The following is a 26,428-nucleotide window of genomic DNA, read 5'->3' as shown; positions in this document are numbered from 1 at the left end:
GCGATGGCAACTCAGATGGAAAAGTGACCCTCGAGGCAAATGGACCAAGCGACTGATACCACGCTTGGATATCTGGGTTGAAAGGGCCCATGGTGAAGTAAATTACTACCTCACGCAGCTTCTAACAGGACATGGATATTTCCGGAAATTCCTGCATAAAGTGGGCAGAGCGAGTGACGCAGCATGCATATAATGTGATGACATTGACGACGTATTTCACACCTTTTTTGTATGCGGCCATTGGATGATTCAGAGAAGATGTGTGGAAACTGAACTAGGAGAATTGACAACAGATAATATTATTTCGGTGATGCTGCGAAACCAGGATATCACCCTGAAGTAATGCGAGAGCGGTTCTGGGATGATGGCACACTTCGTGGGAAAAGGGTGTGTGGTTTTTAGTGGGTAAGAATCCCACACACTTGTGAAGTGCGGGCCCTTCACAAGTGTCTTTTGAAGATTTTCCACAATCCCTCGTAAAACTATTCTTCTTCTTCTCCTTCTTCTCCTCCTTCTGCTTCTACTTCTCCTTCTTCTTCTTCTTCTTCTTCTTCTTCTTCTTCTTCTTATTATTATAAGAAAACTACAGAAATGCGTTTAACTGCCAGGAATAGCTGTTTCAAATAAATGTGATGGTAGTACAAGAAATACAGTTTTTAAATTTTCTTTAGCCTTTCTTTATTCAATTTAATCGATATAATACAACTTACTTTTATTTGCCGAGTGAAATTCTCTAAATACTGGAACACAACCTTCCGTAAGCTAATCCATATTGGAGCATTCTTGTATTGCTAATGGAAACAGTCCAATGCAAAATGGCAGTAGAGAGATCTGTTGAAATGTGAGCGCTGAGTAAACTTCAAACATCAAATCATGGCAACTCAAAAGCCAGTGGAATGGGTGACGTCCTTGATAACGCGCTTTGAAGAGCAGGTAGTATAAATTTGTATACGACTGTTATTGCAATACTGTTCAGGAATTGCTGATATTTACTGTTGAATGAAAATCAATAGTTTGGCGGACTGCTATGAATGGGCTGTGTCTACCGGATGTTATGGTGGGGGTTTATGGATGAATGAAAGGCGTGGATATATGATTTGTTTATGTAACTGACAGTTCTATTGTACGTCTTGCTGTCTGACGGGTGATGGCGAATGTCTTCGGCGGATCATTTTTGAACCAATAAATTGATCTTGTGTTGTTGGGAGTTTTTAAATATTCCTTCCATTGGTGTAAATACAAGTTTGTTAAATAACTCCCCTTTAAAACAGTTTTATTTATGGAACAAGGTAAATAATACATGATTTTGTGAAATAGGATCGTAAGATATTCTAATTCTCCTACAGATGATAACATTCAACTTCCTCACCTTGTATTTTTTGCTCAGGAGCTCTTTTAAATACATAATTTTAAATGAATAATTTACCATGGAAATCCCACGACCCAACCGGGAATTGAACTTGTGGCCCCTAGGACTGAAAACTAAGACACTAGCTACTCAGCCATCATAGTGTCCACATTCTGGAAAGTCAGGGTAAAAAATGTAGTCAGGGAGAGTAGTACCAGTAGACAGAAAATCTGGAAAGTCAGGGAAATCTTCCCCAATGATGGATTTTTGAATTTAATTTCTAGAATGCTTTCTGGAAACTCATGACATTGGTTAACAAGTAGTGTACATTTAATAAATTTTGGCTAGACAGTAAAGTGTTTCCCAAACTAGTTGGTTGGACATATTGGTAAATGATGCAACTTCAGCACCGGGCGAGTTTGCCGTTTGGTTAGATGCGCGCGGCTGTGGGTTTGCATCCGGGAGATAGTGGGTTCTAATTCCACTGTCGGCAGCCCTGAAGATGGTTTTCCGTGGTTTCCCATTTTCACACCAGGCAAAGGCTGGGGCTGTCCCTTAACTAAGGCCACGGCTCCTTCCTTCCAATTCCTAGGCCTTTCCTATTCCATCGTTGCCATAAGAACTACCTGTGTCGGTGGGGCGTAAAGCCACTTGCAAAAAAAATTGCAGCTTCAGCAAATTGTGAAGTGTGTTGTAAATCATTCAAACTTAGTAATATGGGCAATCACTTCTCATGCTAAAGGACCTACTCATATAAAATACATGAAAGGTAACTCTTCCCAGCCAACAATGTCTTTCTTTGCAAAGAATACCTCTAATCCATCTCTGCTTGAAGATACGCAGCCAAGAGTTAGCACTACATCAACAGCTACAGAGGAATTAGCAGTGCCAGGAACAAGTCAAAGGAGTTTAAAGACTTGCAGTGTGAATAAAGATGATGTTAATCGGCTGAAGCCATATGGGCTCTCCAGGTTCTCTCTTTTGTGATGAAACCTCCGCAGCATTCAAAACATTGTTCCCAGACAGTAAAATTGCTCAAAACTTTACTACGGGCAAGACTAAGGCTTCCTATGTTATAGGTCCTAAATAATGGATTACCCCATATTTTAAAGAAAGTTTTCAAAATGACTTAAAACAGTGCTCTGACTACGTTGTTTGTTTAGATGAATCATTAGACAAATTTGTCCATAGAGGACAAATGGACTTGTGTGTAAGGCTTCTTCTTCTTCCTCTTCTTCTTCTTCTTCTTCTGTGGCTCTACAGTTCATTGTGAACCTTGGCCTCTTCAACAGTCTTCCGCCATTTATCTCGATCCAACTCCATCCATCCATCTGGTTCTTGGTCGAACTCGTCCTCTCTGTCCCCCTGGATTTCCATTTAATATCCTTTTAGGTACTTCCGTATCACTCATCAGTGCGACATGCCCGGCCCACCTCAATCTGGCTGATTTCACTATTCTAATAGGTGGGTCTTTATAAATGTTGTACAGTTCATGATTGTACCTCCTCCTCCATGTTCCTCTTTCACAGACTGGGCCGATCATTCTTCGAAGTATCTTTTTTTTCGAAGGCATCCAGCATTCCAGTATCTTTTGCTGTTAATGACCAAGTTTCCGAGGCATATGTAAGCACAGGTCTTATAAGTGTTTTATAGGCCTAGATGATTAATTAAGTGGTACGGGTCAAGAGCCTTGAGAAGAGAAGCCTTGTTAGAGCACAATAGGCTCTGTTGGCTGCTATTAATCTCTGTTTAATTTCATGAGAGGTATCATTTGAGTAGGTGACTGTCGATCCCAGACATTTAACTGCTCAACTCTCTCAAAGGTGTAATTGCCCACGATTATTGAGGGTGGCATGTTCTCCTTATGTGCTTTCCCAGCAGCCATATATTTAGTTTTCTGCTGGTTGATGTTCAGTCCCATTTTCCTACTGGCCTGTTCAAGGGCGATGAATGTCTCTTCCATTGCCTTTCGAGTTCTTGCCACTATATCATCAGCATAAGCAAGTATCTGCACTGAATGTATAGAAAATTGTTCCTCTATTCAGGAGGTTTGCATCTCTCATCACCTTTTCCAAGGCAACATTAAAAAGGGGACATGCCAGCGCATCTTCCTGCCATACCCCATTTTGAATATTTAATGTCTCAGACAACATTCCTCCCGTTCTTATACTACTTCGTGTCCCACTCATCGTCATTCTCACCAGCCTTACCAATTTTCTAGGAATTCCCAGTTCAGTTATAGCATGTTACAATTGCTCTCTGTTTATACTGTCATATGCTCCTTTGTAGTCAATGAAGAGGAGATGCGTGCCAATCCCAAATTCGATTGTCTTCTCTAAAATTTGCCTTAAGATGAAAATCTGATCTGTAGTTGACTTTCCTCGGATAAATCCACACTGATAAATCCCAGTCTCTCTCTGAACAATTGGGAGAGGACGGTCAAATAGAATGTTGGAGAATACTTTATATCCCAAGTTAAGTAACATAATTCCTCTATAACTATCACACTCAAACTGATCCCTTTTCTTATATATAGGACATATAATTCCTTCTTCCCATTGCTGAGGCATTTTCTCCTCATCACATACTGAAGTAGCTATTTTTAGGAAAGTCCGTTCCAATTCATTGCCACCTTGCTTGAGCAGTTCCGCTGGAATATAATCTGTTCCTGTTGCCTTGTTATTCTTCAATTTTTTCATGGCAGTTATCACCTCTTCTAAAGTTAGTGGACCTATATTTTCGTCAGGGTCATTTTCTCCTTGCGCATCAATTGAGTATCTATTATCATTCTGAAATTCAGGAGTCTATCAGAATGTTACCGCCATCTTTCATATATCTCTTTCCCCTCGCTAACAATTTTTCCTGTTTCATCCTTTTTATCAGGCTAATTTTACCACAGCAGAGTTTCCATGCAGCATTTACCTCTCTGTAAAATTTCCTCGCCTCATTTTGATTTCTCAGAAGCTCCATTTCTTCGATATTTGCCTTCATGCACTCTCTCTTTTTCCTCTGATGGATCTTCTTTTCAATCCTCTGTTTTTCTTTATAGACTTCCTTCATTCTTCTTGTACAATTTGATTGTAATGTCCTTCTGTATGCCATGTTCTTCTCTTCTGTTGCTATTTCACACTCAGCGTCAAACCAAGGAGATTTTTTATATCTTGTTTCAATTCCCACTGTTTCATTCGCTGATGCCTTCATTGCATTTTTAATTATTTCTCACTGATACTCAGTGTTGTTGCATTCTTCAGTATTTTCAAGGATCTGTATTATCCTCTCCTGGTTTTGCTTTTTAACTTCAGATGATTCTAGTGCTGTTATATTGTATTTTGGTATGTTGGTTCAGGTTCCTTTGAATGCACTGGAGATCCTAGCCCTAATTCGCGCACGTACCAGGAAGTGGTCTGAATGTGTGTAATGTTTAGGTATGTAAATTTCAAAAGTTGCAACAAGGTATTGGAATAGTGTATTTTTAGGCGGAAGATCGCTTATTTGATGCGTAGCAGGGGGAGAGTTGATACTCCCAGGTGGCGGATAGGGGGGTCCTAACCGGCTTGCCGGCAGACTTGAGGGAAAAATACCTCTCGCGGACCAAACACAGTACCCCCTGTGGGTGGGGGAGGCAGACGAATAATACTCCCACGATATCCCCTGCCTGTCGTGAGAGGCAACTAAAAGGGGCGACCAAGGGATGATTGTATTAGAACTATGAAACTACTCATGATCAGTACCACCACGCGGAGAACACCAAGGGTCGCTTTTACTTGCGCGTAGTACCACTATATTAGGTACGAAATAGGTTTGTGATTAGTAGCACACAGGAGCACCGTGCGGTCGGCTTTTGCAGTACCTGTGATTAGTACCACCATATGAGCAGGACCATGGGATGATAGCTACCATGGTTCTGCCTTGCCTATGATTAGTACCCACTATATGAAGAACACCACGGGCTAGCGGAAGGTTCCTGTGGTTAGTACTCTTATGTGATGAACACCATAGGGTTGCGTTGCCTGTAAATGGCGCCGCAATGTGAGAAAAACCATAGGTTTGTATTATATGTCAAATTTCGTAACCTGTGAGTAGTACCATAATGTGTGGAATACCGCGAGTCTCTGCTATACTTTTGATTAGTACCGCAACATGACAAATACCATGGTTCTACTTTCCTAGCGATCAGTACCGTTATGAGGGGCCGAAAACTTCGATTTTGGACCCCCTTTTGACTGCACGTATATTCGAGTCAGTGTTATGCTATAGCAGAAGTCCCTTGGTCAGTAATACTATTGTGTCACGTCAGTTTATGTGAATGTGAGGCATTGCGGGTCGCATCCACTGATTGTTTTAAATTCATGTCCATCCATTCATTCTTCGTTCTCACGCTTTGAATTCTGGTCAGTGGAGAATTTTAGACTTTTAATATGTCATTCCATTTCGTCTCATTTCGTACCATCATCAGTCAATCAATCAGCTTATTTGATGGGTTTGTATACATGGACTGTCCTTACTTTTAGGCAATATTTTGTAAGTCTCAATGGATGGGTCAAATGTTAACCTCAGTTTTATTTAAAAACAAAATCATTTGCAAGTGCTAAACCCCAAGGCTAAAGCTCTTCTTGATATAGGCATATGCAGTTTGCATACAGTGAATTGAGCTATGAAAACTGGGATCTCCAAAATTGACTAGGACCTTTTAAATTTTATCAGATCTCTGCACAGTCTTTTTAAACATAGCCCTGCTCGACGTGCTAAATATACAGGCATAACAAGCACCACATTTCCTTACAAGTTCACTGCAAGAAGATGGTTGGAAAATGGATGCTGTGTTGATCAAGCTCTTAAAATACCGTTTATGATCACAGTGACAAATCTGTAAGAGAGTACACTGATAAAAACAAAAAGATCTTCAATACCGTAGAGAAGCTGTGAAGAATCTGCTACTTTAGGCAAAATTAAGTGCTTTAGAAGTATTTTGTCAGATGTTGAACCTTTCCTCAGAAAATTTCAAAGTCAGAAATCTATGGTGGCTATGACTGATTTGCCTTCAAATTTGGAAAGTGTTTTGAATATAGACCTAGACTAATAGGAATTCATTATATTTGCCTACATTAGAAATCCAAGTTATGGTATATAAGAGATAAAAAGGAGTAGGGTCAGTTGAATACTCCCACAGTATCCTGTCATAAGAGGCAACTGAAAGGAGACCATGGGTTGGCGACGACGGGTCCCCTATCCGAATCTGGAATTATTCTACTTAATTGTGACAGTTCCTCACCTTCCTCTCCCCTATCTGGCCTCCCTTGGTTAACTCTTTTCTGACCGTGATAGTATTGGGTTTGCTAGGCCTAATGAATCTTAAATTTTCATCCACTTCATGGCCTTTCCCTTCTTTTACCAATACCTCAATTCTCTGGTGTCAGACCTCTCATTTATCTTCCAAATAATGCAAATAGACAATGGTTGCCAAGTTGTACTTCCTCTTAAAACAACATCACCACCACCACCAGTCAGAATTGGTGGTACTGCTCAGTTCCCCATGGTGGGATTGGTAGAATGCATCATAGTATCCCCTGCCTATTGTAAAAGGTAACCCAAGAGGTCTTATCTCGGGAGCATGTGTTGGCGACCACAGGTCCATAGCTGAGTCTGACATTGCTTCCACTTGTGTCAGGCTCCTTGCCTTCATCTTTCCTATTTGACCTCTCTTGGGGTTAACTCTTGTTCTTTTACAACCCTGAAAGTATTGGGTTTTCATGTCTTAGGGAGTCCTTCATTTTCAGATCCTTCATGGCTCATCCTTTCTGTAGCCTATACCTTCAATTATTTATGGTTCCAACCTTCTCCTTTTTCCCTCTGATTAGTGTTAATAGCTACACTGGCAGCTCGGTTGTGGGCCTACTTCCTCTTAAAACAATAATCACTGCCACCTCCACCTAGAACTCAGGAAGAGGTCAATGTATTTGTTTGGTCAGTGGGGGTATGCTATGGAGTAGACACCGAACTCCAATCAGTGGCAGGCGATTGGGAATTAGAAGTACGGAAGGCACAAAAATGTATGTACAATGAAAAATAGTGGAGGGGACAGGGTAGATAACAGAAATGAAAAAGAAAAGCTATAAAATTATAAGTTTTTATTGGTCTCTGAGTGAGTTTTGATAGAGAAGTAAAAGATGTCAGTTTAACAACTTAACTGCAGTAATAATAGTTTGAGATTTTTATTAAATACTATACCATAACACTTTCACCTAAGGAACAATTACACATGTAACAATTAAATAGAAGTACAGTATGATTATACAATTAAGAGTAATTTAGTATTTGACTACACACTAACAAAATGACAGACGCTAGATAGAACTACACAGACACATTGAATGAGACTGCCACACTGACGTTTGCTCATGGCAAGCAGGTGAATCATACCTCAGCATCCATGACCTTGGCAAAAATATACCCCTGCTGCCCCTCCTCACAGTACATGCTACATGCTGTAGGGCAAGTCTCCACTACTTGCCGTGGCATTGTGCGAATCTGATTGCCGCGAAAAATGAAATTTTGTGCGTATTTCTGTAGAGTAATTGTTTAAAATAATTACAGAAATTAAAGGAAGGAATTAGGTGTTACGACAACAGGTTTTGTATATTTTTAAAAAATAATTCCTAGTTTTATTCAGCTAAAATGAAATAAAAATATATTTTTCTCCACAAAGTTGGGGGGAACTACCCCTCCCATATTACCACCATTGACTAACCTATAACTGCCTCAGATCAATTTGGCAATTGAAAGAGAACGCAAAGCCTGCTGGCAGTCCTGTCTCATGTTGACTAACAGTTGGTATACTTGTGGTATGTGGAAGTGGGGCAGGAAGGGAAGGCAATTCTTCTAGTGACAAGACTTGACTGGGAAGTACAGTTACTAGCTTAAAGCAAATCACAGAGTTCGATAGCTGCAGTTGCTTAAGTGCGGCCAGTATCCAGTAATCGGGAGATGGTGGGTTCAAGCCCCACTGTCGGCAGCCCTGAAGATGGTTTTCTGTGGTTTCCCATTTTCACACCAGGCAAATGCCGGGGCTGTACCTTAATTAAGGCCACGGCCGCTTCCTTCCAATTCCTAGGCCTTTCCTATTCCATCGTCGCTGTAAGACATATCTGTGTAAGTGCGACGCCAAAAAAAAAAAAGTGAGTTTTGCTACCTGTTAACTGAAGTTTATGACAACAAAAGCACAAATGTAACTTAAAAGCTTTTCAGTCTGTCGAATTACATTATAACATACCTATAAAAAAAACCTTATTATCAAATAAGTAAAAATGTTTCGTTTTATTCCTTGTTTAATATTTTTTTTTTTTTATGGATATGTTATAGTGTAATATTTGTTTGAACTTGTATGTTCAACAGACTGAAAAGCTTTAAAGTTATACGTATTTAACTGAGTTGACACTGGAAAGTATGAATTCCTTTAAAATAATGGGTACAAACATGCGAGACTGTTTTCAATGTTTATAGTTTTACAAAGAAACTGAGGAGAGCAAGAATAAAATGCAAGAACAGTAAAGAAGAGAGTTGTTTAAAGTACAACAAAGAGAAGCAAATGCAGCAAGTGTTGTTGAGGACAGTCAAGAGAATTTTAGTAGAACAGAGACAACATGAGACCAAAAGAACTTAATTTGGTACACGAGGAAAAGCATGGAAAGAAATGGATATTGACGATTTTGATCAGCATGTTATTTGACGCACAATTAATGAATTTTGCATTCATCAGAAAACAACTCCGTCAATATCTAAATTACAACCTGTGTTAGAAGAGAAAATTGGTTTCCTAGGAGGTTGCACCTGTTTTAGAAGTACTGTAAAAGAGTTAGGCTTCAATTGGGAGAAGACTAGTAATAATAGAAGGGTTGAAGGGTTTTAATCAAGAAACATAACATAAGAACATGCGAGTATAATACCTTACAGCCATAAAGAAGTACAAGGAAGAAGGCCTTCCCTTATTATATGAAGATGTGACCTATATATACATAGTAGCCATTCTATGCCTAATGCCAGGACTGATGATAGCACTTGAAGTGTTAGCCCCCAAAAGCAGAACGACTGATTATTCTCCATATTGGTGGTAGGAAAGGTTTTGTTCTGAACATGCTGGTTATTTACCAGTCCCACAAGAAAAGTGAATACTACACAAAGATATGAATAGTGAATTTTATATTCGTTGGTTAAAAGAGAAGTTGATACCTACCTGTAATTGGCAACTCAATTCATTGCTTGTAACAGACAATGCCTCATAACACAACATGCCGAAAGACAAAGGTCCAACACCAAATTCTAATAAGGATACTATGAAAAACTGGCTGCGGGTTAAAAACATTCCACTATGTGAAAGTTCAACTACATGAACTTAATAAACTTCATAAGCAGCGACACAATAATGGCTGCTAGTGGGCATATGGTACGAGACTACCTCCTCATCATGTAGATCTAAATCCCATAGAACTCACCTGGTCTAATGTAAAACAATGGGTTGGTGCTAATAATGCCATCTTAAAAATTGATGATTTTAAACGCCTTAGCAGACAGAGATTTTCAGAATTAGGGGGAAGTGACTGGATTAGCATTTGTGATCATGTGGGGGGGAATGAGTACTGTGAACAGAAGGGACTAGTAGAGGAGAGAATAGAATCTATCATAATAACTAATGACAATGATAACAGCAGCAGTAACAGTGTGAAAGTGAACATGAAATGGATGATGGACGGACAGATGGATGGATGGTCACCAGAGTTGGGATTTCTGTGTAAATACATATTTATTTTTTTGTCAGCTACAGTTAAAATGTTGTAATATGTTTAAAAATTGATATATAGAGTGATTAAAAACATATTCTATTTTCCATATTTGTCCACATACCCAGGTACAGTACATATTTTTACATTCATGAGGAAAACTCCCCTCTCTGAAGATCCAGAGAAACTGAGAAAAGCCATTATGGTCTCAGTTTCAATGATGGTGAAATCCATACATTCACTTCTCTGCGGTAGAGAAGGGGCAGCGACTGTTTATGACAATTTTGTTATATGCAGGCGGCTAACGAATGAAGGGACCGAGTATCTTCCGGTATAAGAAGATCCCCTCTACCAAGTGGCAGCAGTCTCCTTGAGGGTGGATGAGCGGGTATAGGTTAGAGCACTGTATTGTTCTTGGGACAGGAAATGGTCCCAAAAGGCGGAAGATCCTACAACTGGTCAACGGCATTAGGATGCGGAAGGCAACGGGAAACCACTGCATTAAAGATCCTGAAGGACATCCCTTTAAGTTCACATGGCATGGCTCTGTTTAACGTAAAATTATTATCCGGAGTTTCTATTCCCCCATTTGGATCTCTGGGGGGGGGGGGGGAAATTCTTTCAACGTTGCTATGACTAGAAAGCCCAACAGATTTGGAAAGATCAAAGTGTATGACAACAAAGTTCGAATTGAAAGACATGCGAAGATGGCATAACTGCACTTCAGACGATGCTTTCCATGCTGCAACAACACGTCGGAGCGGGCTATGTGGACCGCAATCTCCACTAGGTGAAGGCGAAGAGGAAAACTCCAATATATTTACCTAACTTAATACTGTATTTTATGGTATCAAAGTAATTATTTTCATATCTATGAAGAAAAAGACAAAGAAGACAAATAAGGTATGCAAGACTCTCGAATGTGGGTATCACTTGAGATGACAGACAATGCAGGGATAATGATTGGGAATGCTGTCATTGGTTTCATGAATGGTGAGGCATATAAATCCGTGTCTACATGCAATGTCTTGGATAAATGTAAAAAGAGCGTATCTAAACCATTCTATGATGCTAATGCAATTCTATGATCAAATGGTATCAGATTCCAAATGAGCTGTTTGAGTGGGGCAGATTCATTTAAGACGAAAGCTGGTGAAGTATTGAAAGTAATTTTTTCCAAGGCGATTCACTTCAAGTGTCTCCATGGCTCAGGCAGCAGCATGCCGGCCTCTTATTGCTGAGTTCTGTGTGGTCAAATCCCGGTCACTCCATATGAGATTTGTGCTGGACAAAGCAGAAGTGGGATAGGTTTTTCTCTGTGTAATCCAGTTTTCCCCGTCATCTTTAATTCCAACAACACTCTCCAATATCATTTCATTTTATCTGTCAGTCATTAATCATTACCCCAGAAGAGTGGATCTGGATTTAACTCCACAAGATCCAAATACTGAATAACAGAGCAAGGGTCGGCAGGCTCATTCATCACTTTTATGTAAGTACCACCTACATTCATTTTTGTTTTGTTTCTTCAATGATAAATGTTATTTGCTTCTACGTCCCACTGTCTACTTTTATGGTTTTCGGAGACACCGGGGTGCCGGAATTTTGTCCTGCAGGAGTAGTTCTTGTACATGCCAGTAAATCTACCGACACAAGGCTGATGTATTTGAGCACCTTCAAATACCACCAGACTGAGCCAAGATCGAACCTGCCAAGTTGGGGTCAGAAGGCCAGTGCCTCAACCGTCTGAGCCAGTCAGCCTGGCTTTCTTCAATTAATTCGATTTATTCTAAAATGAATGTACAGTATAGTCTTTGATTACTAAAAGAGCTCATATTAATCTTATATAAAATGAGGGGAAACAATAGCTTTCAAAATGTTGGTATGTTAATTCATACATACGAGAAGTAAAAAAAATTGACAAAAAGGAAGTATAATAAAAATGTATTCAAACAGGGCAAAAATAATAATAATAAAATAATAATAATAATAATAATGCCAGCTTGAGAGGCTCAAATGGTTAAGATGCTGGCTCTCTGAGCCCAAGGTGGCAGGTTTGATCCTGATTTACTCTGGTACTATTTGAAGGTGCTCAAATAGGCTACATCAGCCCCATTTACCAGCACATTAAAAAAAACTCCTGTGGGACAAAATTCCAGCACCTCATTATCTCATAACAATAATGTCATCGGTTTAAGCCCCCTCAACATCTCGAAAAACCATAAAAGTAGTCAGTGGGATGGCAATAACATTATCATCATCTTATGAAAGTGGCCCCTGAAGATAAGTTTGAGAAACGCTGGCATACACAGCTGGAAACAGACAGCCACATTCAATGATGCAATTATTTCCACAGTTGTACTTGTAACTCTGGCAAAAAGGTATTGATTTGTGCACATTTTCAAATTTGGCATCATCAGGAGTTAGTAATCTGAAGATCAAGAAGACAGGGGCTACGTATGACTCATACCTCAAATTGATGTCTTTAGGGAGAGCGAACAGACTGTGATGCATCACTACCCCGCCCCCGAAAACAGAACATGTAGCACCATCAGAATCGGAGAGAATCGAATGGTCCCATATCAAAAACCCTTGAGGTCGAGGGTGAGAATACATCCATGCTATCCCTTGTCTGTTCTAATAGGTGACTAAAAGGGGCCCCAAGAGGCTCCCCACTTGGGAGTATGGGTTAGCAAACACAGGGCATCTAGCTGAGTGTGGCATTATTTCTACTCTAATCAGCATCCTCAGTTTTGTATTTCATGTCTGGCCTCCTTTGGCAAACTCTTGTTTTCTTCCAATACTAATGGTATTAGGTTTGTGAGGCCTAGGAATCTTTCATTTTCACATCCTCCATGGCCCTTCCCTTTCTTTACCAGTACCTTTATTCTTCTAAGTGTCGACCCTCTTCCATGTTCCCTCTAAATAGTGTTAATAGAGGATGGTAGCCCAGTTGTACTTCTCTTTAAACAATAACAATCATCACCATCAATGGCACATCAAAAAGAACAATGCTGATGTCACAACACAAATAACACTGCCATCCATCAAACCTGTCAAAGAAAGCTGGACAGAAATGTCAGAGACTGCTTATGAAGAACATTTTAATGAAATATCTTGCTGAAATGCTTAGAAAAAAAGCCCATAGGGAGGCATAGCAGATCAAGACCAGTATCCATCTATCAATGAGCAGAATCCAGACTATATTAATAAGCTATTCTTGCAGCAATGATGACAGAGTGGCAGAGTGTGAACCATGCTTCACTTGACAACCCTGGGATGACTGCAGGGAAGGTACAGTCAATGATGGCATTCTTCTCAGAATGTAGTTTTCACCTCTGTTGATTCTGGACCTGTTATATGCCTGCTTGTGTTGGCAAACAGGTTACAATGAAGAGGAGAGAGATCCGTTTTGAATGAAATATATGACTACATTCTGTCCTGTAGTGACTTGAACAACCACATCTGAACAGCCAGAAATGGTTACAATTTTCACAATTTCCCTGGCATGAGGAACAGTAATGGACAACAAACTCTTAACTTTCACCAACATTTTCTTCAATAAGCAGACCATATGAATCACTGCATACACAGGTGGCATTTACAACAAAAACAACTATAGAAGAGAGTGTTTCCTGCTGTGGCTAATGCAAAGGCTTCCCATCTCAATGTCTGGCCCTTCAACACAGAATGCTTGTGACTTTCACAAAAACTATTGTTTGGAGGAAGATTTTGAAGTCACTGAACTGCAGCAAGAATTTTGCCGTCCAGGAGTTCTTTTATATTCCATTAAACCTACTAACATGAGTTTGGCATAACCGAGCACTTGGGCTCCGCTGTTCGAGTCCTTCAGCCCAGCAATTATTTCTTTCCTTAATAATAATTCTGTACCAGTATTACAAGCAATGTGCCCTAAGTCACGTAAGTTATTAGAAATTTTATGGAAAAGGTGGTGAAAGGAAAACCTATCTCAAACGGAATATGGACTTTGGACAACATTATCATTATTTTGCGTTATATACTCCTTAGGACACATTACAATGCCAGATATGCTGAGAATGGAATTACGACATTTAGCTTCCGACAAATCATTTCAAATTAAAGAAACTCCCTGCGGGTGGGGGACACACATGTAGAATACACCCACGGTATACCCTGCCTGTCGTAAGAGGCGACCTAGGCGCGTACATGGATTGCTGTTGGATATAGTGTTGGACCTCCTTTGGATAGGAGGGGTTGAATACATTCACAGGTAATCCCTGCCTGTCGTAGAAAGCAACTAAAAGGGTTCGTTGTAGAACGATTCCAAATTTTTTGTGTGCGTGCTGCTCGGAGATGGGCCTCTTCACGCGTGCTATTATGCCCGAAAGCCCGCTTGTGAACACCCACCAATCTTGCGTGTGGGAGCTTCATGTACCTTTGCAGTAGTATCCACCTGACAACACAGGTCCCCCCACAGCCGAATGCCAGAAGGACATTATTATTATTTTTTAATTTTTTTCGCTATATTTAGTGCTCTGTATACGCTATGGGGTACGTGCTGTTGCGGGTGACTCGAGGAAGGGAGTCCTCATGTTCATTGCCTCAGTCATCCCGTATTAGGCATCGTCCAACATCGGACCCCGAGCAGTACCTGCTATGACCAGGTGGGTATTGCCTTGGCAGCTTGGTTCGGCTACAGAAACCCCTGATCGGAGTGGGTGGCATTCTGGGAGGATGATTTTGGGCATGGCTTCGAAACGAAGTCGCCCATCCCAAGGTGGTCCCCCACCGAAGTCTAACTTTTGTTTCCCTGAGAGGTTCAACTCCCTGGGAACATACGCAGCGTGAAGGAATGGGATCCAGCTTCCCTAGGTTTCTGGTTGCTACCAGAACTGATGGGCATGATTTTAAGCTGGTACAATCGATCCTTTTTAGTGGACGCATTGAAGGTGTCTACGGCGAACTTGAGGATCTCAAGACAATGCGCAACAGTAGTTTGCTTTTGAAGACTCGTACAGCACTGCAAGCTGATCACTTGCAAAAGTGCGACCAGTTTGGCGAAATCCCCGTCAAAGTGGAGAAGCACAAATCCTTGAATCTGGTTCGCGGAGTTATCTTTCACCGCGACCTTATTTTGAACACTGACAAAGAGTTGATGGAAGACATGAAGAACCGTGGCGTACCACACGCCCGGCGCATTATGCGCAAGGTCAACGGTGAAGACGTTGCCACTGGTGATGTCATTGTCTCTTTCAAGTTGTCATTGTTACCAGAGAAAATCGAGGTAACAACTTATCTTTGCGATGTGAGGCTGTACATCCGCCTCCTATGCGATGCTATCAGTGCCAGAGATTCAGACATATGGTATCTCGTTGTTCAAATCATTCTGTGTGTGGTACAACTCAGTACAAGTGCACTACCTGCTCTGGTCTTCATTCTCCTCGGGATCGGAACTGTCCGACATATCTGAGTGAGAAGAAGATCCAGGAGATCAAGACCCTGGATGGTCTTTCCTACAAGGAAGCGTACCGTAAGTTTAATTCCATGAATACACCTGCACGTACACTCAACTACAGCATGATATCTCAGAGTCTCCCAGGTTCGTCTTTCACGATATCGTTACCCGTGATGATCGCTGCGCCCAAGGAGACTGTTGCTCCTCAGAGCCTGTACCGGCTGGCAGTTCTAAGCTGGCGCAGCAAGGGGGGAGAAGGTTAAGCCTCCCCCCCCCCCCACCCTAAGAGGTCAGCAAAAGCTGTGCCCCAGCCGGCATCGCCGACGAGGACTGGGAAATCATCTCCCAGCCCGTCAAAACTCTAAAAGAAGGCGGCTTAGAAGAATGTCCCTTCCGGGTTCTCGCACATTTCCACTGCGAAATGGAAATCATGCCCTCCGTCTGGAGGCTATGAGTCTGTGCCAGCAGGTACTCCTGCTCCAAAGCCTTTGCACTCCCCTTGTAGGAGAACTTCCCGCCCCCCGGAAAACGTCGAAGTTCTGGGTGTCAACCCCGCCGTCTGTCGATGACTGGTTGAACGTCGCGCTGTCGTCTACATGTACGGATGTAGATGTTGATAGTGTTTAGGTTCACGAGCATCTTGTAGCTCATAACCTAACACTCCTTTTATAGTCCACACTATGGCACTGTTACAATAATAATAATGTTATTTGTTTTTACGTCCCACTAACTACTTTTTCGGTCTTCGGAGACGCCGAGGTGCCGGAATTTAATCCCGCGGGAGTTCTTTTACGTACCAGTAAATCTACCGACACGAGGCCGACGTATTTGAGCACCTTCAAATACCACCGGACTGAGCCAGGATCGAACCTGCCACGTTGGGGTCAGAAGGCCAGCGCCTTAACCGTCTGAGCCACTCAGCCCGGCTGGCACTGTTACAGTGGAATTGTAACGGTTATTACAGGTATCTTGCTGAGCTGCGTCAGCTCATTAGTGAGTACGCGGTGAGTATAGTCTGTGTTCAGGAGACAAACTTCAGAACAGGTTATCATACAGTCTTGATAAATTTCAGATTATACTCAACAGAATGATATTATGCTCACCGGGCTTCTGGTCGCGTGGGTATTTCTGTTCGTTCTGATACCTATAACGAAGAGGTTCCTCTAAGGACCCCACTGGAAGCAGTTGTGGTGCGAGTACCACTGCCTGTCATAGCAACAGTTTGTAACGGTTATTTTCCACCAGGCCAGCCTCTTAACATAAATGATGTCACTGATCTTATAGATCAGCTTCCACCTTCTTTCCTATTGTTGGACGATTTTAACGCCCATCACCCCATATGGGGCTCTGAGATGCCTTGCCCCCAGGGAAGAGAGCTGGAAACATTAGCAACAGAACTGGATTTATGTATTTTGAACACAGGGGAACCAACTCACTTTAGTGTCCGTTACGGCACATATTCTCGCATAGACATAAGTCTATGCAGCTGAACGTTGGTTCCGCTGTTTCGGTGGAATACACATGATGATCTCTGTGACAGTCACCATTTTCCCATCATCCTTACTTTGTTGAAACAAAAAATCTGTCGAGGCTCCTCCTCGATGGATTCTTAAACATGCTGATTGGCCAAAGTACACATCACTAGCTGTTTTTAACGACGTTACCAGGCGGACTGTCGGCAAGGAAATAACTTACATCACCCAAGTTATTCTTGCTGCTGCTGAGGAGTCCATTCCCTCCTTCTCAGGGACTCCTTGCCGAAAACTCGTTCCTTGGTGGAATGCCGAAATTGCAGCAGCTATCAAAGAATGCCGTCGCACTCATAAACGTTATCGTAGGCAGTCTACTGTGGTCAATTTGGTAACATTTAAAAACTCCGTGCTAAGGCACGAGTTCTTATTCGCCAGAGTAACAAAGCTTCGTGGGAGAGATGTGTGTCGTCTAGGATGTCACATACTCAATCATCTCAAGCGTTGACCAAACTTCGACGTATTTCGGGTATCCAAGGATCATCTTCTGTACCGGGAATTTCCCTTGTAGGCAGTATCGTCAATGAAGCACTCTCGATTGCTAACCATCTAGCTAGTCATTTCGCGGATGTATCTGGCTCCGGCAATTATCATCGTGATTTCCTCTCTCTGAAACGGGAGGCAGAACGTCAGCACCTTAGTTTTGCCACTCAAGCTCCACAGGACTACAACATGCCCTTTACGGAGTGGGAACTCTGCAGTGCCTTAGCGCTTTGCAAGGACACATCTCCTGGACCAGACAATATCCATCACTTTTGTGAGGATAGTCTACTATATCTCCTTCGTGTGTTCAACCGAATCTGGATAGAGGTTGATTTTCCATCTACCGAGCTCGATAGCTGCAGTCGCGTAAGTGCGGCCAGTATCCAGTATTCGGGAGATAGTAGGTTCGAACCCCACTGTCGGCAGCCCTGAAAATGGTTTTCCGTGGTTTCCCATTTTCACACCAGGCAAATGCTGGGGCTGTACCTTAATTAAGGCCACGGCCACTTCCTTTCCACTCCTAGCCCTTTCCTGTCCTATCGTCGCCATAAGACCTATCTGTGTCGGTGCGACGTAAAGCAACTAACAAAAAAAAAAAGATTTTCCATCTCAGTGGTGAGAAAGCATAGTCATTCCTGTCCTTAAGCCTGACAAAGTTCCTAAGTATGCAGGAAGTCACAGACCGATTTGTCTTACAAACTGCCTGTGTAAGCTATCTGAGAGGATGGTAAATCACCGACTTGTGTGGTGTCTGGAGAAACAAGGACTCTTGTCCGAGTACCAGTGTGATATTCGAGCCACTCGTTTGACCACTGACCACTTGATACGCCTGGAGAGCTCTATCCAGGATGCGTTTCTCCGCAAACAGCATTTGGTAGCTGTTTTCTTTGACTAAGAAAAGGCCTGTGACACCACATGGAGATATGGTATCCTTTCAGTCCTGCATCAGTGGAGATTCTGAGGTCACTTGCCGGTATTTATTGCAAATTTTTTGTCCCTCCGTCTATTCCTTGTCCGAGTAGGGGGGACATATTCACAATACCACGTTCAGGAAAATGGAGTCCCACAGGGATCGGTTCTTAGTGTCTCACTGTTCGCGACTGCCATAAATGGTATTGTTGCTACTGCTGGTTCAGCAATAATACCGTCTCTATATGTGGACGATTTTACTCTGCACTATAGCTTGCGTAATATGGCAGTCACAGAACGACAATTACAGCAAGTTATTAGGAGAGTGGAGCAGTGGACCTTCGAACATGGCTTTCGGTTTTCCACCACAAAGACCTCTGTTGTCCACTTTTGTCGCCAACGTACTCTTCACCCTCATCCTGAACTTTATTTAGGAAATGTTGCTATTCCTGTAGTTGACATTTACCGATTTCTTGGACTCCTCTTCGATAGTACATAGTTTGATAGTTACTCTATCCGTGGACCGAAGTATGAAGCACGCTAAGTTATTTTAAGAGACATAAAACATATTGAATTAGATGACCTATGCAATGACGCATATAACTTACTGTGGGATGGCATATGTAATCTTCATGACATTGACTCAAAAGTTAACAGATTCAACTCTTTAGTGCTGAACTAGTATGACAAACATGCTCCGGAGAGGCAGGTAAGATTTACCCCGTCCCCCTTCTTCTTGGCTGATGACCGAGGTAAGATCTGCTGTGGCCAGCCGTAGCCATTGACAGAGTAAATTTTGACTTACGACGACTGAATGACTATGCGAAAAATAACAGCTTGTTAATAAATCCTAACAAAACTCAGATGAACACGTGACAAAGATGACTTTGAACAATACAGGAAACTGAGAAACAAAGTTAAACAACTAATTAGAAACAGCAAATACCACTACTTTCAACAGTTAGCGGGAAATAATTTAAACCAAACATGGAAGAAGCTACGATCTTTGGGCATAGGCAAAGCTGTAGAAGAGCACATTCCTACAATATCTCTAGATACGTTAAATTATTACTTTTCTCAGCCTAAAGTCGGACCAGTTCCATTACCGGCTAATCCCACAAACTCAGCATGCCGTTCCGAGCGCGACCAGTTCTCTTTCCACACCGTTAGCGCGAATGATGTTAAACGTGTAATGTACTTCATCACTTCCGATGCGACAGGTAATGACGGTATGTCAATAAAATTAATTAAAAACATCATCGGGGCTGTACTGCCAACACTGACTCACATATTCAACTACTGCCTGACCAATGGAGTATTCCCTAATGTTTGGAAAGACGCACTAAGAAGGCCAATCCCGAAAAGTACTACTTTAGATTCTCCATGAGATTACCGCCCTGTGTTCATCCTACCACCCCTCGCCAAAGCACTCGAACATCTGATTCATGCACAAATCACGGTATACCTGACCCAGAATTCCCTCCTTGACCCTTTTCAATTCGGCTTTAAAAAAGGACATAGTACCGCGGGTTACAGATGATATCAGACATGCAATAGACCAACGATATGTGACTGTAGCAACACTACTAGACCTAAGCAGCGCCTTTGACACGGTTAGCCCTGGGTTACTACTGCTAAAACTCCGTAGTCTCAACTTTAATGAGACATCTCTTAAATTTTTTAGCTCCTACCTTACTGACCGTTGGCAACGAGTATCAGTGGGAACAATGTACTCAGGATGGCATAACAAGTCAATAAGTGTCCCGCAGGGGTCGGTTTCGGGCCCACTTTTATTTGTTGTTAGTGTGAACGACATAGGGGACGCATTGAAATATAGCAAGTACCATATCTATGCAGAAGATCTTCAGATTAATTATCACTCATATCCACAAGACATAGCTGTAGCCATTGACAGAGTAAATTTTGACTTATGACGACTGAATGACTATGCGAAAAATAACAGCTTGTTAATTAATCTTAACAAAACTCAGACCATTATATTTGGTACCATAAGAAACCTTAACTTCTTAAAAAGTAGACATATACCCCCAATTATTTTAAATAATACTGTCGTGCCATATTGTACGTCAGTAAAGGTGTTATAATGACTGAGACACTAAATTGGACTGAACAAGCGACAAATACATGCCGTAAAGTGCAGAAGTCTCTTTTTCCTCTCAAACGCTACTCTTCCATATTTCCATAACATCTTAAAATACAACTGGTAAAATCCCTAATCTTACCAATTCTAGACTACTGAGACACTATACTTACGGACATAACTCAAGACAGTAACAAGATACTCGAACGGAGTTTAAACACCTGTATTCGATTTATATTTAAGCTGCGATATGATTCTCACATTTCACATTATTATAGGGAGTTGTCATGGCTTCGTGTTCATGAGCGTCGCAGTCTCCACATGTTGTTCCTTCTGCATGGAGTTCTAAACTCAGGTGTACCAAATTATCTCTCATCAAACTTTAATTACCTCTCCTATCATAACCATGATACACGATCTGGCTCCTGTTTAACAATATCTCTCAGTCACTCCAGGTCTTACAACCGCTCCTTTGTAGTCACTGCCGCTAGGCTGTGGAATACCCTGCCTGCTACCGTTAGGTGTTTACGTTCTCTTAGGAGATTTAAGATCGCTTGCCAAAATCACTTGCTGAATACCTCTAGCTGAGTTGTTCGATGTGCGTAGTGTGAATGAGTGCGTGAATGAGGTTATTTTCATAAAAATTAGAAATGTATTTGCTACTTACAGGTTTTTACTGTGTTCCCTTCTTTTATTATTACTAGGGTTAGTTTTAAAATTATCATGTTCATTCATATTGTCATATTGTACATTCTATAATTATTTCTTTTATTACTATCACTGTATTTGCTATTAGTACTATATTATTTAAAGAAAAGATTTGTTGTATTTAAAAAAAAAATATGTATGTTAATTATTTTAAATGTTGTGGTTAAGTGTAAGAGAGGGCCTTGAGCCCTAACTTCGTCACGAATAAAGACAACTTACTTACTGACTTACTTACTTACTTACTTACTGACTGACTTACTTACTTACTTACTTACTTACTTACTTACTTACTTACTTACTTACTTACTTACTTACTTACTTACTTGTGGGAGCCACTCGTGTGGCAGCTAAAAGTGCAATCCACCAAGAATCTTAATCTCTTGAAGTTTCTTAGCAGCACTAATTGGGGAGCTGACTGGACGATGGTCCTACGATTCTATAGGGCACATATTTTATCCAGGTTAGACTACGGCAGTGCAGCATATGGCTCAGCAAGACCAAGCGTTCTTGCGATACTGAACAGCATTCACCACAGCGGGGTGAGGTTGGCGACGGGTACTCTTCGAACAAGCCCCGTAGCTAGCCTGCTCGCTGAATCTGGTGTGCCACCTTTACACCTGAGGCGCCAGCAGCTCCTTCTGTCGTATGCTGCAAATGTGCGACAGATGCCACTTCACCCAAGCTATCCTTGCGTATTCAACAATGGACACCGTCGGCTGTACGCTGCTTGTCCTCGAGCAACGCGGCCGGTTGGAATACGCTTGGATAGCAGTCACAGATTGTTTCATGTACCTTTGGTTCCTTGCCTTGTCAGACAACCAAGTGGGGTACCTCCGTGGGTAGTACGACGACCTGAAATAATCCTGGATCTGCACACTGGCCCGAAGGAAAACACAGACCCTTTGATTTATCGGAGGCTCCTTCTGTCCGTTGTTGGCTGGTATCCAGGTTCAGTTGCCGTTTACACGGATGGCTCGAGAACAGACACTCAAGTGGGCTGTGCGTTCGTTGTCGACACTGATAGGTTTTTTTGCTCGCCCGGAAACCTGTAATGTGTACACAGCAGAGCTCTATGCTATCTGTGAAGCTCTGCGGTACGCACTGTCCAATGAGCGCTGACACTTTCTTCTGTGTACTGATTCCTTGAGCTCGCTACAATCTATTGATACCTGTTTCCCTCGGCACCGTCTGGTGCAGAGGATCCCGCACCTGCTGGCTGGGTGTTCAGATGTCGGCACCAGAATCACGTTTATTTGGCTTCCAAGCCACATGGGTGTAGAGGGAAATGAGTTAGCAGATAAGGCTGCCAAGGAGGCAGTTACACTGCTCCTGTTACTTTACAAGGTTCCAGCAAGTTATATTCGCTCTCGGCTGAGACATTGGGTTATGTCCCATTGGGAGATGAGTGGCAGGCCACTCCACTTCCAAATAAGCTGAGAGCGATTAAGGGTACAATGAAGTTATGGATGACTTTGGGCTTCTCGGAGAGAAGCAGTGGTATTATCTCATCTTTGGATCGGCCACGGTATACTAACGCACTTCCATTTATTGAAAGGAGAATCCCCTCCGGTGTGTAGTTGCGGCGATCATATTACCGTGGTACACATCCTTACAGAGTGCGTGGACCTGGTCTGCGCCGTAGTCTAAAACTCCCGCATACCATCTCCCTCATCCTGCGCAATGACGAGCAGTCCGTAGACCTCGTCATCCATTTTATGAGGGATAGTGTTTTTTTTTGACGTGTGTAATATTGTTCTTGTCTTAGTGTATTTTTTGTCGACTGCGTTTTTATCCCATTGATTCTATTTTAGTTTGTGTTGCGTATTTTAATGTGTTATTTTAACTCATAACTGGAATTCTCTGTATATATATCTGAATGTACAGGCAATGCCTTATTCCATTATCACCTATCTTTTATTAGAAAATAAGGCATTGTGAATTAGATCCACTGATTATTTTAATCTCATAATCATTTTTCATCACCATTTATTTTAAACTCTAGTCAGTGGATACATTGTAATATTTTACTTATCTCATGTCGTCTATCTCATACCATTAGGGGCCGATGACCTTAGATGTTAGGCCCCCTTTAAACAACAATCATCATCATCATCATCATCATCATCATCATCATCATCATCAAGCAAATTAAAGAATTACATTATGTTAAAAAACTACTAATTTGTTCAAAATTATGCTAAAAGTATGGAAGGATTAAATGGAAGAATCAGATGAGACTATTTAGCCATTTATATTTCATAATGCTTTTGCCATTATTTTTGAAGACACAGTATTATGTAAATATGAGCCCATCTGGTGGCCATGATTGTTGAGTCTTTATGGTCTGACAGTGTGATTAGCCGATTTGAATACTGTTGGTGGAAAACAGATTGTTGCCCAGCAGGGTAAGAGTGGTGGTGACATACGATTTCTAATCACTAGATTATGTGGCAAAAACCTCTCTACCATGTTCATATGAAGTCAGAGGGAACTGTTGATGGTGATTTGTCTGCTGGTTGGGGGACTTAAAGCTTTGAGCAGATTCTTTAATGTTATTTGACAGGAGTAGGCTAAGTTTATGTGCCGACATCAGGTTTACCTTCTCCCTTCCCCATAATAATAATAATAATAATAATAATAATAATCTCTAAAAGCTCAAGGAAATTGGCAACTATTAAGTATGACAAGAAAACATGTAAAAATCTCCTGTCTCGCTTTCGCAGATGATCTCGCAATCCTTGCAACAAACGAACAACAGGCAATCAGCCAAATCGAAACCCTCAAGGAATGCTCAGAAAAATTTGGCCTTCAAATCTCCTCCTCAAAAACCAAGGTCATGTGCAACCACTGCAGCCTCCAGAATTTTGAACACGAAATTTGGCACAATCGAAAAAGTAACTGAGTTCCGATATCTCGGTGAAATTATAGTACCAACAGGAAAAGAACAGAAGGCCCTCGAGGTCCGCATCCAGAAAATGAAAAGAGCCCTCGGCAGAACGCAAAACATTTACAACAAAAAATGCCTTTCAATCTTCACCAAAATTCGACATTACAACACTGTGATCAAACCTGAAATACTATACGCTAGTGAAACAGTGGATCTCAACAGGAAAGCAGTACTCGAAGACATCCTGAAAGAGGAACGTAAAAACATCAGAAAAATTCTCGGCCCAAAACTGACTGACGAAGGATATAGACTTCAATCTCGTACAAAAACCGAGGAGCTCTCAAACCTTGCGGCCGACATCAAAAAAGACGCCTGAAATTTTACGGACACGTCAAACGCCTTCCAGAAAACAGACTGACAAGAATCTTACTTGAGGCAACAGAAAACATCAAAACAAATAGGTGGACAACGGAAATCCGCCAAGACCTGGAAAAATGAGGAATCAAAGTGGCCGACATCGCAAACCGAACCTGCTACAGAACGAAAATCAACAAGTGGGAAGTAGAGTCGGAGAGAAACCACAAGAAGAAGACAGGAGCTAAGTGGACAGAAGAATGAAGAACCACGATGAGAGAAAAACTGAAGGCTGCTTGGCAAAGAAGGAAATGCACAACTTCTAAGTGAGTTTTGCGTGATCAGTTTTCTGGTCTTTTTCGCATCTAATAATAATAATAATAATAATAATAATAATAATAATAATAATAATAATAATAAAAATCATCACCACCATCATCTCACACCCACATATGCAGGTCGCTCAATGGGTGACAGAGAAAAACGGCACCGAGAAAGTCAAAAATGCCCTCTGACACTCTCGGCACTGAAAACCATGTTAAATAAATGAATGGAAATATTGCTTGAATCTACTACATTGATATAACAAGCTCCATAATTCAGTGAAATTATAAATACCAAGAAATTAGGTGGAGGGATACAGATCATTAAGAACCTACTGGGCATTCATCGCGTAGTAAAATGTTTTCACTGAGACACAGTAAGGTTTTCCGAATATTTTTGTCATGTTTTTAATCTAGTTCCATGAATCATAGTGTCCAGAGAAAAGTTCTCAAGTTTCCCTGACCTATCAAGAAAAAAATTCCCTAACTCACGAAACTGAGCGGTAAGTTAATTAGCAGAACAGCATGTTTTACAAGGAACCAAAAGGAAAAAAAAAAAAGGAAATTCCAGCCTCCACCGTTCCCATAGCTGGCTTAATTCTCTTTCCACTTCCTTTTTTCATTTATTTATGGAAAAAACAATTACTTTGATGGGCACTTTATATATACACACAAACAAATTGCTTAAAGGTAACATGTAAGCCTAACATATACCTTTATCTTATCATTTCCGAGGAACAAAGTACAACTAACTTATTAATAGAGTAATTCAAATATGAAAATAAAATTATTTTACCACAGCAATCTAATACTATTTCATGTGGATTTAAAGCACTCTTGAGATCAAAAGTAATTACCGGTACTGTAGACCTGCTACCAGCATGAAATTTGTCAAATTCTTCCTGGAATATAACATTAACATCCTCTTCCACTGGTATGTAATCAGGAATGCTCGTGCCACCTCCATACAGTTCTTCAGTATACTGTTTCCATCGTTGCTGTTTGTTCTCCTAGATCCACCAGTTGTTCACCATTTTTCTCTGTAAGGACACATGGGGTTCTAGTCCTGGAGCTTAATTTGGTTTCGAAGAACATGGTGCTGCTCATGTAAGTCAGCTAGTTGAGTCTGCTTAAAGTGTCGGCGTAGTGCACCTCGTTCTTTCATCATATTCTTAACATCATTAGTCAGCCAAGGACAGGGCCAAGGGCGCCCATACCCAGGGGCAAGGTGGAGCCGCGGCTCTCCTCTAGCTCTCAGGGAAAGGCAAAAATCTAGTGTAGTCACGTGTTTTCCTTTCAAGAAAATGACTTAAAAATCAGTATTACGTAAAAGCGGTAGTACCGTCCCCCACCAACAGGCAGGGGATACCGTGGGTTATTCTACCGCAGAATAGAAATCACCATTTATATTCCAAAATATTAAAATTACTACGTACCCCCAGGTCTGGGCCCCCCCTCTAGAAACTCTCATATGGGCGCCCATGGACAGGGCGGACGTGTTACTCTCACATTACGCTTTGGTGCATGTTTGTTGCACAATTCATGTAAATGGAAATTAAATATTTCCACTTTCTT

The 26,428-nt window shown here is 41.4% G+C and overlaps 1 protein-coding gene across 1 annotated transcript in view; it reads left to right on the top strand.

Annotated features, from left to right (window-relative positions):
• Positions 1-809: 809 nt before the first annotated feature.
• Positions 810-26,428, top strand: part of Nf1 (neurofibromin 1) — a 666,749-nt gene continuing 641,130 nt past the window's right edge. Inside the window, exon 1 of the mRNA XM_068225031.1 lies at positions 810-933. Within this exon, the coding sequence (XP_068081132.1) occupies positions 874-933 (60 nt within the window). The 5' untranslated portion in view covers positions 810-873. The remainder of the gene's footprint in view (positions 934-26,428) is intronic.

Source organism: Anabrus simplex, chromosome 1 (genome assembly GCF_040414725.1).
Source record: "Anabrus simplex isolate iqAnaSimp1 chromosome 1, ASM4041472v1, whole genome shotgun sequence".
NCBI lineage: Eukaryota > Metazoa > Arthropoda > Insecta > Orthoptera > Tettigoniidae > Anabrus > Anabrus simplex.
Note: the sequence above shows the minus strand (reverse complement) of the source record. Positions and strands in the feature narration are given on the sequence as shown.